Below are 13,024 nucleotides of genomic sequence, written 5' to 3'. Positions count from 1 at the left end.
AATATTTTTGCATTCAGCGAGTAATTTTCGAGTAATTTGAAATGTAAAAGTTAAGTGCCCCACTCTATGTACACAATATTTTTTTAATCGTGTTCCTTTAACTTCGTATCGCGATAAAGACGTTGAAAATTATTTGCGTCGAATAAGGTCAACGGGGAAAATAGTAAACTAAAGCTACATTATGACAATGCTGCAAGACATCGCGCTAACTCAATCGTGAATGTGTGACAAATATCGCGATGAATGACACACTGATGTTTCCGTGGTACGTGATGACGAGAAGATTGAAATAATCCTATCGGAGAGTTCCAACGTCCGTCGTTTGGTATATGTAGCTACTTGTACGAAATGGATAAACATTTGATAGATTTACATACCCATTTTCGAATAAAAATTCCAAAAGTTAGGCGTACATATTGTTGAATTTTTATCTTTATCTAATCCAAACAAAGTAATTCGTCCCTGAAAAAATTAAGGAGTTCGTTCGGGTGAAAAATAGAATTAATTTTAGAATTTTGTTATCGAAGACGGGTACTTAATTTTATCAAATGTTTATCCGTTATTTAAAAGTACATACATTAGACTGTACGTCTGCTTAATTGGATTAAAAAATTCGGACTCGCGTGAAAGTTACGATTAATCACGTGGTGCAACTTCGACTAGAGCGAGTTTTCAATGTGCGTCGGTGTCTTTTTCTCGAGGAACTTTTCGAGATATGGTCGAGGGAATGCCTATAAAATAGAATAAAACTACAGTGTTCGACTTTGAAACGATAAAAAGGATTGAAAAATAAAATGAAGAAGAAAAAAGAGTTCCGTAAGTTTAACCATAGCAACTCTAATGGAGATTATAATACTTCCTTGCTTTTTACGTTACACAGTTCCGTGATTAGATACCTTCTCCACCGGTCTAGGCAAAGTGGTTCCACGTGATTGGCCATAACATTTGCATAAATTTAAATCTTTTGATAGAACTTACTAGATTTATAGTTAAATATACCCTTAAGTGATAGATAAGCTTTCGATAAAATTACATACGTATCGGTCCTTGAAAAAAATTCCGAAAAGTTATCTTATCCCCTTGTTCGTTTTTTTTTTTTGAAAAAAATCCCGTTACATCGGAACCGTGTTCTCAAAGTGGCGCGTGTTACGAGATAGCCATCGTTCGTCTCGAAGCACCGTTTTGTGGACAGTTTATCTGCACTATACTCCCAGCGTGTACGGAAAATCCAATATTGGATCATTTCTACTTTCCAAATCCTCGCGAAACAAAACAAACTCCGAGATACGTTCTTTCGACAATAAACTTGCACTATTCCCCCAGCGTGTTATAAATTTATTATTTTACCTCGTCTGTTTCTCAAATCGTCGTCAACTAAAATAAACAAAATTCCTACACACAATCTATCGACAGTTTACAAAAACCATACCCCGAATGTATCGCGAAAATCAATACTCGATCGTTAATACTTCGAAAATTCTCGCAAATCGTAATCGAAAAATTCCTACGTACGCTCCTACCGACGAATTCAGCCAGCTCGTGCTCCTCTATTACAAAATTCGATATTCGATCATTCCTACTTTTGAAATCCCCGGAAAATAAACATCCACCTACGTTTCATCGACGATATACCTACACTGTTCTCCCGGCGTGTAAGAAAATCGAATCTTATCCTTTCGACTTCGCTCGAATCCTCGTTAAAAAAAAAAATCGAACGAAAGAGATTCCAACGTACTACGATCCATCGAAACGCGATTCGAGGACAATATGAACCGTTCCGTATCCACGGTTTACGAAGATTCTCCTTATCCAATCACCATGCCGATCGATTCGATCAATCACGCTCGAATGCCGGACTTTCGATCAATCCTCTGGTATTTTCACCAACCGCCTTCCGAAACGAGCAATAAACCGTGTAAACTCGGGACAGGGAAGTACTCGCGGGAATCGCGATAGAAAGAGCCAGATACCTCTGTCACGTTCCGCCTGCGAAGCCAAGGTGTACACTGGCGTGTCTCTGGGCGGCCGTGCGTCACTGCAAACTGGCTTACTCTGATCTAATAAACAACACACTCCGGGCCGCGTGTACACGAAAACGTGGCGCGCGTTCGCGTGCACCCAGCAAACGAACGCGCACGTACACGGAGAGCCAGCCGGCGCAGCCGTGGTCGCGTGCTGCACCTCTCTCCCTTTATCGCTCTGTCTCGCTCTCTCGCGACAACAGAGTATGGTATGTACACCCGGTGATGCCTAGGCGGTCCGAATCACGACTAATCGCGAGCAACCACCTCCAGGAGTATTCTCCTGCGAGTGCATGCTCGCACACAGTCGCGTATACACGCATGGGGGAGGGGGACTCGGTGTTTGTGGGTGAATCCACGCGAGTTCCTCGACGACGCGAGTTACCACTGTGTGTGCACGTATACGTGCAAGCGTGGGAGTAAGTACCGAGCGAGCTTCGTTGCGGCAAAGCTCTCCGTCTCTTTTCTTTCCGCGCTTGTACAGGACGGGCCAAAAGTCGCGAAGGGGTTCACACCACTCGAGAAACTATTCAAGCGTGTTTCGAACCCTCGAGCAACTTTCGAGTCGTCGAGTTTCGAGTCGGGGAGGCTTTCCGGGGAACGCGATATCCTTTCTTGGGGGAACTCGCTTATTGTTTGCCTCGGCTCGTAATTAATTCATGGGACGTGCGAGTAACGGGGAAATAATTTCTTTTTTTTTTTAGAGAGGGAGGGGGATGCGAGAATGAATACGAGGGGGGATCAAAGAGGGGCGATAATAGATCAATGGATAGTTTTGCGACGTTTGAACGGGTTACGGACGAGAAGCTAAAGTTAGGTTTCTTTTTTTTTTTTGGAAATCGGCATTTAGTTTTGCCGAGTGTTTATGTATTTTACAGTGTGCACGTTAAGTTGAAAATCTAGGGAATTTTTATTGCGAACATTTGAGGGAAAGTCATGGTCGATTGCGTGGTAGTTGAATATTTTTTCTATTTTTTTTTTTAAGGAAGAAACTATTCATTCTATCGACATAAGAAAATTTGTACACACTCTTTAATGGTCAGTGAAAATATATGCTAAATTTGAAAGCAATCGATCCAATATCCTTTCGTTAAAAAATTCTCGAAAATACCTCTCGGTTCGGGCGAGAGAAATTTCTTTCCAAGCGCATGTCTTCACTAACTATTTCCCGGACGAAAAACCAACGATTCTGGAAACGCAAGAAAATTCGCGTACACGTATCGAGAGCTCCTAAACACTCGTGGAAAATTTCAAAGCGATCGATCGAGTAGTTTCTTCGTTAAAAATTCCCAAACGATACCCCTCGTTTTACCGCGTCCGAAACGTCGATTTTAAACATCGATTGCGCGAACTGCCCTAATCCGAGCATAATCGTTTCCATTCGAAGACTCGAAATTGGAAACTGGTCTCGGTAGCCCTTGGTGAGTTTTTTTGGTACACCCTGTAGATCCGTATCTCTTCGTTCCGCGGGAGTCGCCGGCCATCCACGTCTCTGTCTCTCGGTTAGCTAAGGTTTACGAGTGTAAGCTTCTCTTTCTGTTTCTTTGAGCGTTGTTCGGCCGCCATGCTCCCTCCGGTTCGCGGCACCGTGGCTCCTCGTCCTTATCTTTTATCGTCTCGATTCGTCTCCCGTCGTCGGCTACACTTTCCTATATTTATATTCGTGTTCGGTTTCCGCTCCGCCGCCGATGCTTTCTGTTCCTCTAACCCACTTTCGTGGCCACTCGAGCATCGTCTTCGCTTCTATTTCGTTTCCTGTTTCCTTGGCTCTCCTCTCTCGCGCGCGTTCGCCTCGATTCTCTCTCTCTCTCGTCGAATTTCGACTCGTTCGTTCCCCGAACGCGATAGACAAGTTCACCGGATAAGGTTAAGGGTTGTGAAATGAACTGGGTTTCTCACGCGAACGAGACTTCTACGCGGCTGCACAATGGAAGGGAATAGGTTTATTCCCCGTCAGCACGCCAACTGAATATAGTGCGACTGTTTGAAAGGTGAATGTCAAACAAGTTCACCGAATTACCGACGGTTGTGCCCTGTCCAATTTACGCGTGACTTCTCGACAGCAGCCACTGCGTCGCTCGTTCCTGTAAACACCGTGTCAAGCTTCTGCGTCCTTCACGAGCTACCCAAACCTTGGCCTATCCCGTGTTACAGGAGGACAGTGGACCGAGTTATAACATGCCTAATGTATTTTGGCTACGGTTTCCTGCGCAATACGAAAGGTTAACAATTCCCTTGAGCACCGTGCAATACTAAACCGAACGAAGCTTCTTAAACCTTCTCCTATCCTATGTAGGAATCGAGCCAAGAGAACAGGAGGCCGAGTTATAAAGTAACCGTGTGTACAATATATTTTGGCAATAGTTTCTTGGGCTATGACATGTTTGATCTTTGTAACTTGACGAGGATCTCTAAACTTTGTTCTATGTTATTCTGAATCCTTGATTAGAGAACAGTGAGCCAAGTTGCACTTGGACTAGAGATTCTTGCAAAATATACTACCCAGAGTAGCAATGGTCTTTGCGAGCACTGTATCGTCCTAATCTGTGTGTAGCACTATGTTATTTTTAATCTTTGTATCTTGACGAGGATCCCTAAACCTTGTTCTATGTTATTCTGAATACTATGTGTAGAAATCAAAACAAGAGAACTGTGGATCAAGTTACAACATAACTGTACAGTATGTTAGGGTAACAATTTCTTTGTGACAGACAGGTGTGACAGGATACAAAGGATAACAATAATTACCACAAACTGGAACAGCGGGACAGTATTTTTATAACGTAATTATGGGCGGTAATCCTTTCAAGTGAGTACGCTGAAGTTTATCATCTCGAAAGGGGTCGCAGTGTTTAATTGGTTAAAGAATTCTGTCGGTTTCAGTAAAGTGACCGCCCTCAATTAACGAACACCCTCAGGTATAGAACCCTCCCTTGGGCACTGTTCCCGGAAACTCCGTGTAACTTTCCAGCTGATCTCACGAACATAAAGCGTATGAATCCGATTATTGCGTTAATTTCTTAGCGGATGAACATCGTGGAAGCCGTTAGTTTTAAAATAGAAGTATCTCGATACTCAAAGTTTGTTTCTCCGTTGAATTTTGTTACGAAATACCGTACATTCCGTATAAAAAAAAAAAATAAATAGAATAGAGTAGACTCTTTAATAGAATAGACTCCTTTTGAAACCAGTGCCCGCACTTGTACAATTGATATTACTTTGAATCGTCGTGGAAACTCGATTCTCGAATCTGTGTTAATATTAAATTATCCAGTCTACGTTAATTAAGAGGATTCGGTTAATTCTATCGGAAAAACCTTTTTGTTCCAGTGTTCGGCTCGGCCAACCACCGAGGAATGTGAATCGTTTCAGTGAGCATCTTGCTTACTCTCTGTACGGCTTCGCGTATTTTTGAAGCTCGACTGTGCATAATAAGAAAGGGAAGGGGGGAGGGGAAGAATGATAGTAGGCGGAGAGATCGATGCTCTCGACTTACGGGATATCGACAACTGGGAAAGCTTCGTTCGGAATTGTTGAAATGTAGCGAACGGAATTCCCCTTGAAGAAAGTCCGCGAACTTTGGGGAACAAAAGTTTCTGTTCTATAAAAAAAAAAAAAGAAATTTATAACCGTCCGTTTCAATAACGTATTCATTTCGTCCACCGAAACGTTAAACATAACCGTGACTGTTTTTTCTCTCTCTCTCTCTCTCGTAAAAGTTTTTACAATCGAACTCTGGTTCTACTTGTTTAACGAGTTTTTAGAACTTCGTTACGTGTAGTATTGGACTTGTAAAAAAAGAGAATCGATTATAAGTATGAGACTAATACAGTGAACCTAGAAGAAGCCATAGTCGATGTAACTAAGTAGCGATAGGCCGACTATACTTCGAATACAGATTGCAAACTTATACCGTTACAAAACGGTACTTCGGAACGGGTTGTATCTAAGTACAGGTTAAACAATATACTCTTCCGGATGGTTTCTAAGTTAATGAGAAAAAATATATACAGAATTTTATTAAATATTTATTACGATATCCAAATTTCGTCGAACGTTTCTACTATTTTATCGGTCCTCGTTCAATTTTGTTCAATAATTCTGCAATTTTTAATTTTCAAACTTTTATCGAATACCCTGTCAATTTTGAATTTCCACTATTTTCTCGATTATTCCTTTGTTAAATATTCCAAGCGAGTATTTCTCCGATTTATTAATTCTGTGATTACACGAGACACGAAAATACTCGTCGAACAGTTATAAACCGGAGTATAAAAAAAATTTGTTTCCCTGTCAGTTCTCGAGTTACAATGACGGAAACGTTAAAACGATCGTTCGAAACGCCCCTCGAACGAGTTCCAAGACGTACGACGCCGGAAAGAAAAATAATTGATCGCTGCGCCTATTTTGGTTTCAATGATCGCTCGGTAAAAACGGAGAAAGGGGCTGTGGCCATAGAATTTTCGGGTCGCGAAACACTCTGTGATAATCCAAGCGACCTAAATTTCTAACCAATTGTGCGCATTTCTCGGGCTTTCAACGATCTCTAGTGTAATCTAACCAATAGGGGACGGAAACTAATGATATTGTTCATTAATTGGAATTCGAAGCCCTTTCCAAGATAGAATATATAGGTATTCGTTTGTTTATTTATTTATTAATGTAAAGGGAAAAAGAACTACTTAGGCGCAAGAATAAAGTAGACGAATGGAGAAAAAACATAGATTGCGTACTAAATAAATAAATAATAGAAAACTTCGAGTAGACGTACGAGTACGAATAATTGATGAAAAAGACAAGTGAAAGGAAGAGAATACGAGATACAAATATTTAAAAAAAAAAAAAATGCAAAAGCTATTTATGGGTTTTTACGCAACTGGGAATCTTGTGATGTACTTGGAACTGTCTCCACCGTGTTATACGAAGATGATCTCAATTTTTAACCGTGTTGTAGGAAACCATATCATACTAGAGTACTAGAATATACTGTAGTTCGCGTTACGATTAGAACAACGCGAAACTTTGGATTGCGAAGACTTTACGTCATATTTTTATACAAATTTCACTTATATGTACGTAGTATAATATACTGAAATTTATTATACATTTTTTCTACGTCACACCGTTCGACATTGCGAACACGATGCAACGAGAGTGAACGAAACGAAACAACAACGAAAGGAATGGCTCCGATTCGCTTATCGAGGGAAGACTTCGATCGTTTAACGAGGTAATAATGTACAAGGCACAAATACGATAAACCCGACAGCTGGCGTGAACGAAAATGAGTGGAAAAAAATTATGAAGCGAGGATGACTTCAGTAATCGAGAGAAAAATTTCATCAACTGTAATACAGTATATAAAAAAAATACGATAAACTTGAGAGTTGGAGTGAACGAAAACGATAAAAAAAAATGACGAAGGGGCAAAAGATAACAATGACACCTTACAAAAAACAATTCTCCCATTAAAAGATCCTAAATCCCTTTCCTAAATCTACTCACAATCGATCCATTCAAAAATTTATCCATACTCACTTACATTTTAGCATCCTGGAGCAGGTCTTCGCACACATCCCCAAGACTCCTCTTCCTCTCGATCGCGCCAGTCTCCAGGAGGATCGTCAGCTCCGGTTCATCCGGTTGCGCTAGGCTACCGATCCTGAATCCCTCGCGTTCCTTAGCCTTGGCCTGAGCCCTCAACAAAGCCCTCTTCGAGCCCTCGCTACCAGTCCTGCTCAGTTTCCTCTCCTTCCTCTCGGTGTCGGATTTGACAACCCCCTCACCAACATCGCTGACTTTCGACAGATCCAGCAAGATCTCGGCCCTGAGGTTCCTCTGAGATACCTTGTTCTCCTCGTCGAGTTGTTCCCGGGTGTCCACCAAAGTGTTCTCCGATGTGGACTTGGCTAGACTCACCAATTGCAACTGAGACTTGTTTACAGTCTCCGGTGAAGGTACACGTCCAGTCCTGACTCTCACCGAGTCAGAGACAATGACCACTTCCGGTGGCGAGTGAACCTCCACCCTGGCAGGAGGTTCCTCCAACCGGTTGGCCGCTGCTTCCTCGGCGGTGATGATCCTAGCCTTCACCAATTGAACCTCGGGTAACGTTCCTATCTGTTCACTGGGTACCTCGAAGAAGATCTCCTCGACGTTCTCCTGTATCCTAACCTCCTTCTTGGTGTCGTCCAATAAAGACTCTCTGGATGACTCCCTGGAGAATGTTCTCTTGCGCATCGAGCTTCTACGTTTCGTCCCCGATGCCTCGGTTTCGGGAGTAGTCGTAGCGACCTTCAGCTCGTCCATCGAGAGTCGTTCGATCGTCGTAGGTTTCTCCGACTCGGCCGTCGAAGGTGTACCTGTCGCACCTTTCGCCTCCTCCGATTTCGGAATGTCTTCTCTCGTCTCGTCCGCGACGAATTCTTTCGTCGTACGCGCCCGATCCAGGTGCTCCAAACTGGAGGGTCTTGTCGCTCGTTCGTTCGCGCGATCATCGTTCGTCTGAACATCTAGCCCCACGCTGGGCAATTCGGCGTAATTCAGTATACTGTGCTTGGCCAGAAACTCGGTGACCCTCTCGATGCACTCTTGCTCCTTGAGACTCTTCCTGTGCTCCCTCGATCTGCTTGCCTCGTCCGGATCCTTTTTCCTCATGGACTCCTCGTTCTCGAGGGACATCAATCTTCTCGGAGCGTCCAGCTCCTCGTCCGTCTTTCTCCTTGATGGTCTGATCTCGGTGTCCTTCAATACCTTCTTCTTGGCTCCCTTCTCGGTGGTGTCTCGTTTGCTCAACGTCTCCCTGGACGCGGACATTCGTTCGGTTGAGTCCATACGCCTCAAGGCCCTATCCCTCCTCCTCTCCTGTTCTATCCGCTTCTGGTTAGACGTATCCGTTTCAGGCACTTTTTGCATCGATCCTTCGTCCTCGTCTTCGACCAATGGTTCTCGCTTTAACTTCACCTTCGGCGCCACTTTCTCGACACCCGTCGCCACGTCCTGGCCGTACTTCACGGACACCATCGTTTCTGGCGTTGTTCCACCGATCACGACGCGGACATCTTTCTCGCGCGGGCCGTTGCTGCCGCCAGCGGGATGGAACTCGTGTACAACGGCCTCCACGGTCTTCGAGGGTTTCTCGATCGGTGATTTCGGTGGGTGTTTCGTGGGGCTGCAGATCGGTGTCAGCGGTGACGCGTCCTTCCAATGGTCCTCCTCCTCGTCCGTTTCCGGCTTGTCCATCGACAGCTCCGTCACTCCTGGAGGTACCAATGGGAACGATCAAAGGGAAATTGTACGAGAGAAATTTGCAACGCCTTGGCCGACGATCGATCTAACGATGGGGAACCCAGCAACGTTCAAGGTACCCAGGTAGAAGTACCAGTAGTTGACACTTTCGGGGGAAAAAATGGATAAAAATAGAAGCACCGGGTCGTACTTGTGATTGGCAGGTGATTCTACGAAAAGATACGGCTTTGTGACAGCGTTCTCTTAAGTGGTCAACTACTGGTGCACTTTACCTTGAACGATAATTCTATATCGTGAAACGGTATATATCTAATTAAGAACGCGCGAAGGAAACGTTCTTCCCGATTTTGCACGTTCGTTAAACACAATAGGACGAAATTGTACTCGATGCCAGATTCACCCAACTATCGAACTCTTATTACAGTGATATTATTGCCAAGCAGTGACCCAGTTGTACGAACGTCTGTGCGATCCAAATTGAAGCAACGAATCGGAAAATAAAAAACTGACGATACGATCGAAGATCCGATTTGACATTTGTCACGAAACAAAGTATTTTAGGGGACTCTCGGTACTCACAGTCGCATACAACTTATTTGCAATGTCTTCGAAGATCTTGCGAATACCTTTCGATACCTTTTCCCACTGTTTGCTTATTCATCCAAAGATACCCTGTCTATAATTACATCGCGATGGTTTCACTAGTATTATACATGGGGATATTTGCATCGATCCATTTTCAGCTACTCTCATTTCTAATTAATTACACGATTTAGAGATCAACAAAACTGCTCAGTCGTCGACTAAATTGTTTCTCTCCGACAAATAAAATTTGCGTTTACGTTGCGAGAAAAATATTCGCAATTGGCGGATAATTCTCGAAATGTCGTTTAGAATGTTTTTTCTATTTTTTTTTTTTTTTTTTTGGTCGTAAATATTTCCTCGGAGAAGATCTCGAGTTGCGGGGTTGCAAAACGATCGAATTGAAGTATACCTGATCTTGAGGACAGGAAATCCTCGAGCTCGGCTGCATGATCTGTCGTTTCGCTTTCGTTGGGGAAGCTTTTGCTGCGTCTCACGGGACAAATCGGCGGCAACCTCTGCCGTGGGATCGGCCATCGGGACATACAAAAAAATCGAGAAAAATCAGGCAATTATTGTCATCGTCAAGCATGTCGCTCTATGGTCGCCTCTATCGCGGCAGAAGAAGGGAGCGAATCACGCGGGAGAGAAAAGCAGTTCGACAGAGTGCTACTTTCAAAAATACGATCGATAGCTCGAAGCGTAACTTTCAGGTGAAACGATAGAGTCGAAGGTGGAGGTGCTGCTAACGATGCACATTGTCGTGAAACATTTCATCACGTGGTATTACTTTTTGAGCAACTTTGAAGAGAGTAACTTTTCCAACAAGTGGTGTATACATATAGGATGTTCCATTGATTCTCTTGTAAGAATTTTCTACTTCAAACACTTTCAACAGGTTAAACGATCTTGGGAATCTTAAACGATATTACTAATACATTGGATTCTTTGAAACTTTTCTCAATCTTTTCGAAACGATTTACAGAATAATATACATGCCGAAAGGTATTGTAATTACGAAGCCATGTATAAAAGGTTTTGAAAAAACGAGAGAAGAAAGTACAAGGGAAAACAGACCGTCTGAGGTCTGGCACATTTTACGATGAATACGTAGGATTCTCTCTTGAACTTCTAAAAGTTCTTTCGAGCAAAGATCGTTCAAAAATTGATGACCAGGGACAAATAGATTTAACAAGATCTCCGTTGTTTGATTATACTTCAGTTTATCCGAATGAAAAGGAAGGGTACATAGTACCAGGGAAAATGGTTTGCACGTAATCAGACATATTCTGCGATTAATACGAAGAAAAGTGTATCGCTCTGTAAATTTTCGAAAGTGTATTGTACGAAATATTACTTTGCAATTTATTGGTACATATGGAACACGAGGAGAAAGGTGATTGTAAAAGGGAATGAGGACAGTGTGTAAATGGAAGTAGATTGTGATTCGTGATCAGACATTTTCTCTCATCGAAAAGAAAAAAAAAAATATATCACGAGGTAACGTTATGTGTTCTGTGACAAATGTGTTTGAATCCAGAGTTGCAATAAGATCTAGCTCTAGAACGTGAGAAGAATGTCGGTTATAAGGTGAGAGGACAGTGTGCAAGGGGAAATGAATTGGTTATGGTCAGACGTGCTATGCTCCAAGTTGGATAGAACATTCACGTATCCCTGCAACTTTTCACACTAATGTTATCCAAAAAATTATTTCCACCAAAAGTTGTCGAGCTCAATACGAACTTTTGAAACGTAGAAAAATTTTGTAGCAATTCTATTTGAGATGAAAACAAATATATTTCAAAATATCGTACGCACTACTTTTTGCGAGAGAAACTAACAATTTGAATAAACGATCCTCTATTTGTTTTCGACGATGATTTTAGTATTGTTGTTGGAAAATACAACCGTTGATAAGAATTGAAATCAGTTACATTAAAATATAGAAAAATATTTACAAGATTGTGGTGTTTTTGGTGCAGTGTAAAGTATGGCTAATCGTTAGCAGAACACGACAAAGAATTGTGTGTAAAATTATGTGCTCCTTAATTTACAAATGAACGATTGTTGATTATTACTAGACCGACGAAACAATGAAAATCAAACGAAGCGATTGAAATTTGAACAATGCGATAAATAAATAAACGAGTAGCGAACGTGAATAGCACACGAGGTGTAAATAGTCAAATAAATAAACGAAGCAGTGAAAAAAGTGTAACTGGCTTTTTTCATTCGATTGAAATTGAAATGTATAAACATTACTGTATTGATCTCGAACGGATACAACCGGTTTCATTTTCCATGTTGTAATTGTATCGTTTGCAAGTCGATGCGACGTCTAATCGATAATCGTTAACAGCACCTTCATTCACAAGTGGAAAATACGAGCCCAACAAGTAGTAGAATTAGAAATTATGGTACAGACAGATTCAGATATCAGAGAGAATAATATACTTCGAAATAAAGCGACAATTTAGAACACTTATGGAAAAAAAATAGCTAACTACTATTTACATCAGTATTTTCACTACATCGTTTTCACCCGTAATTAATTTGTCCTGTTTTAAACGTAAATTGATTCAATGGTCGAGAAGATCGATCGATTTTAATTATACACGACGTGTATTATAATATTGGAGATGTGTTTACGTTACATCGTTTGTATTTCATAATCGATTCTTACGTTTAGAAGATATGCTTCTTGACTTTCAACTTCGCTATAGTCGGACCAAATTCAATTGATCGCTTCAAGGCCACGTTCCCCCACTCTTAATCATACCAGGAATTCTATTTCTACATGTCAGTTTACATCTCTATTTGAGAAAACATGTACGTGCATTATGAAAGATAGAGGAGTGGGGGAAGCAAACTATATGGAGGGGTTGGCCTCCTAGTGACCTTGAGCGGTCAATTCATTTGGACTCGACTATAGGTACTCCTGATACAAAATTGGTAAGTGATTCGAGCTTTTATGTGCGAATAAAATAACAAATGGTATCGAGATTATGAATGTCGCCTCGTGGTTTTAAATTTATGTACATTAATTATGTTAATGAATGCGTAAAGTCCAAAGAATTTCTTATGAAATGCAAAAATCATGACGTAATATTCCTGGCACACCTCCAACGTAATTATTGTTTATTACACCAACGTAATTAATTCTGCTCTACTTT

The 13,024-nt window shown here is 41.7% G+C and overlaps 1 protein-coding gene across 2 annotated transcripts in view; it reads right to left on the bottom strand.

Moving 5' to 3' along the window:
- The window catches only part of LOC143149418 (multiple PDZ domain protein), a 123,417-nt gene that overhangs the window by 28,032 nt on the left and 82,361 nt on the right, over positions 1 to 13,024 (bottom strand). For both annotated transcript variants that reach the window (XM_076316754.1, XM_076316753.1), the window contains 2 exons: positions 10,264 to 10,369; positions 7,564 to 9,280 (listed from right to left, as the gene is read on the bottom strand). In XM_076316754.1, coding sequence (XP_076172869.1) covers positions 7,564 to 9,280; positions 10,264 to 10,369 — 1,823 coding nt within the window. The remainder of the gene's footprint in view (positions 1 to 7,563; positions 9,281 to 10,263; positions 10,370 to 13,024) is intronic.

Source organism: Ptiloglossa arizonensis, chromosome 7 (assembly GCF_051014685.1).
Source record: "Ptiloglossa arizonensis isolate GNS036 chromosome 7, iyPtiAriz1_principal, whole genome shotgun sequence".
Lineage (NCBI taxonomy): Eukaryota > Metazoa > Arthropoda > Insecta > Hymenoptera > Colletidae > Ptiloglossa > Ptiloglossa arizonensis.
Note: the sequence above shows the minus strand (reverse complement) of the source record. Positions and strands in the feature narration are given on the sequence as shown.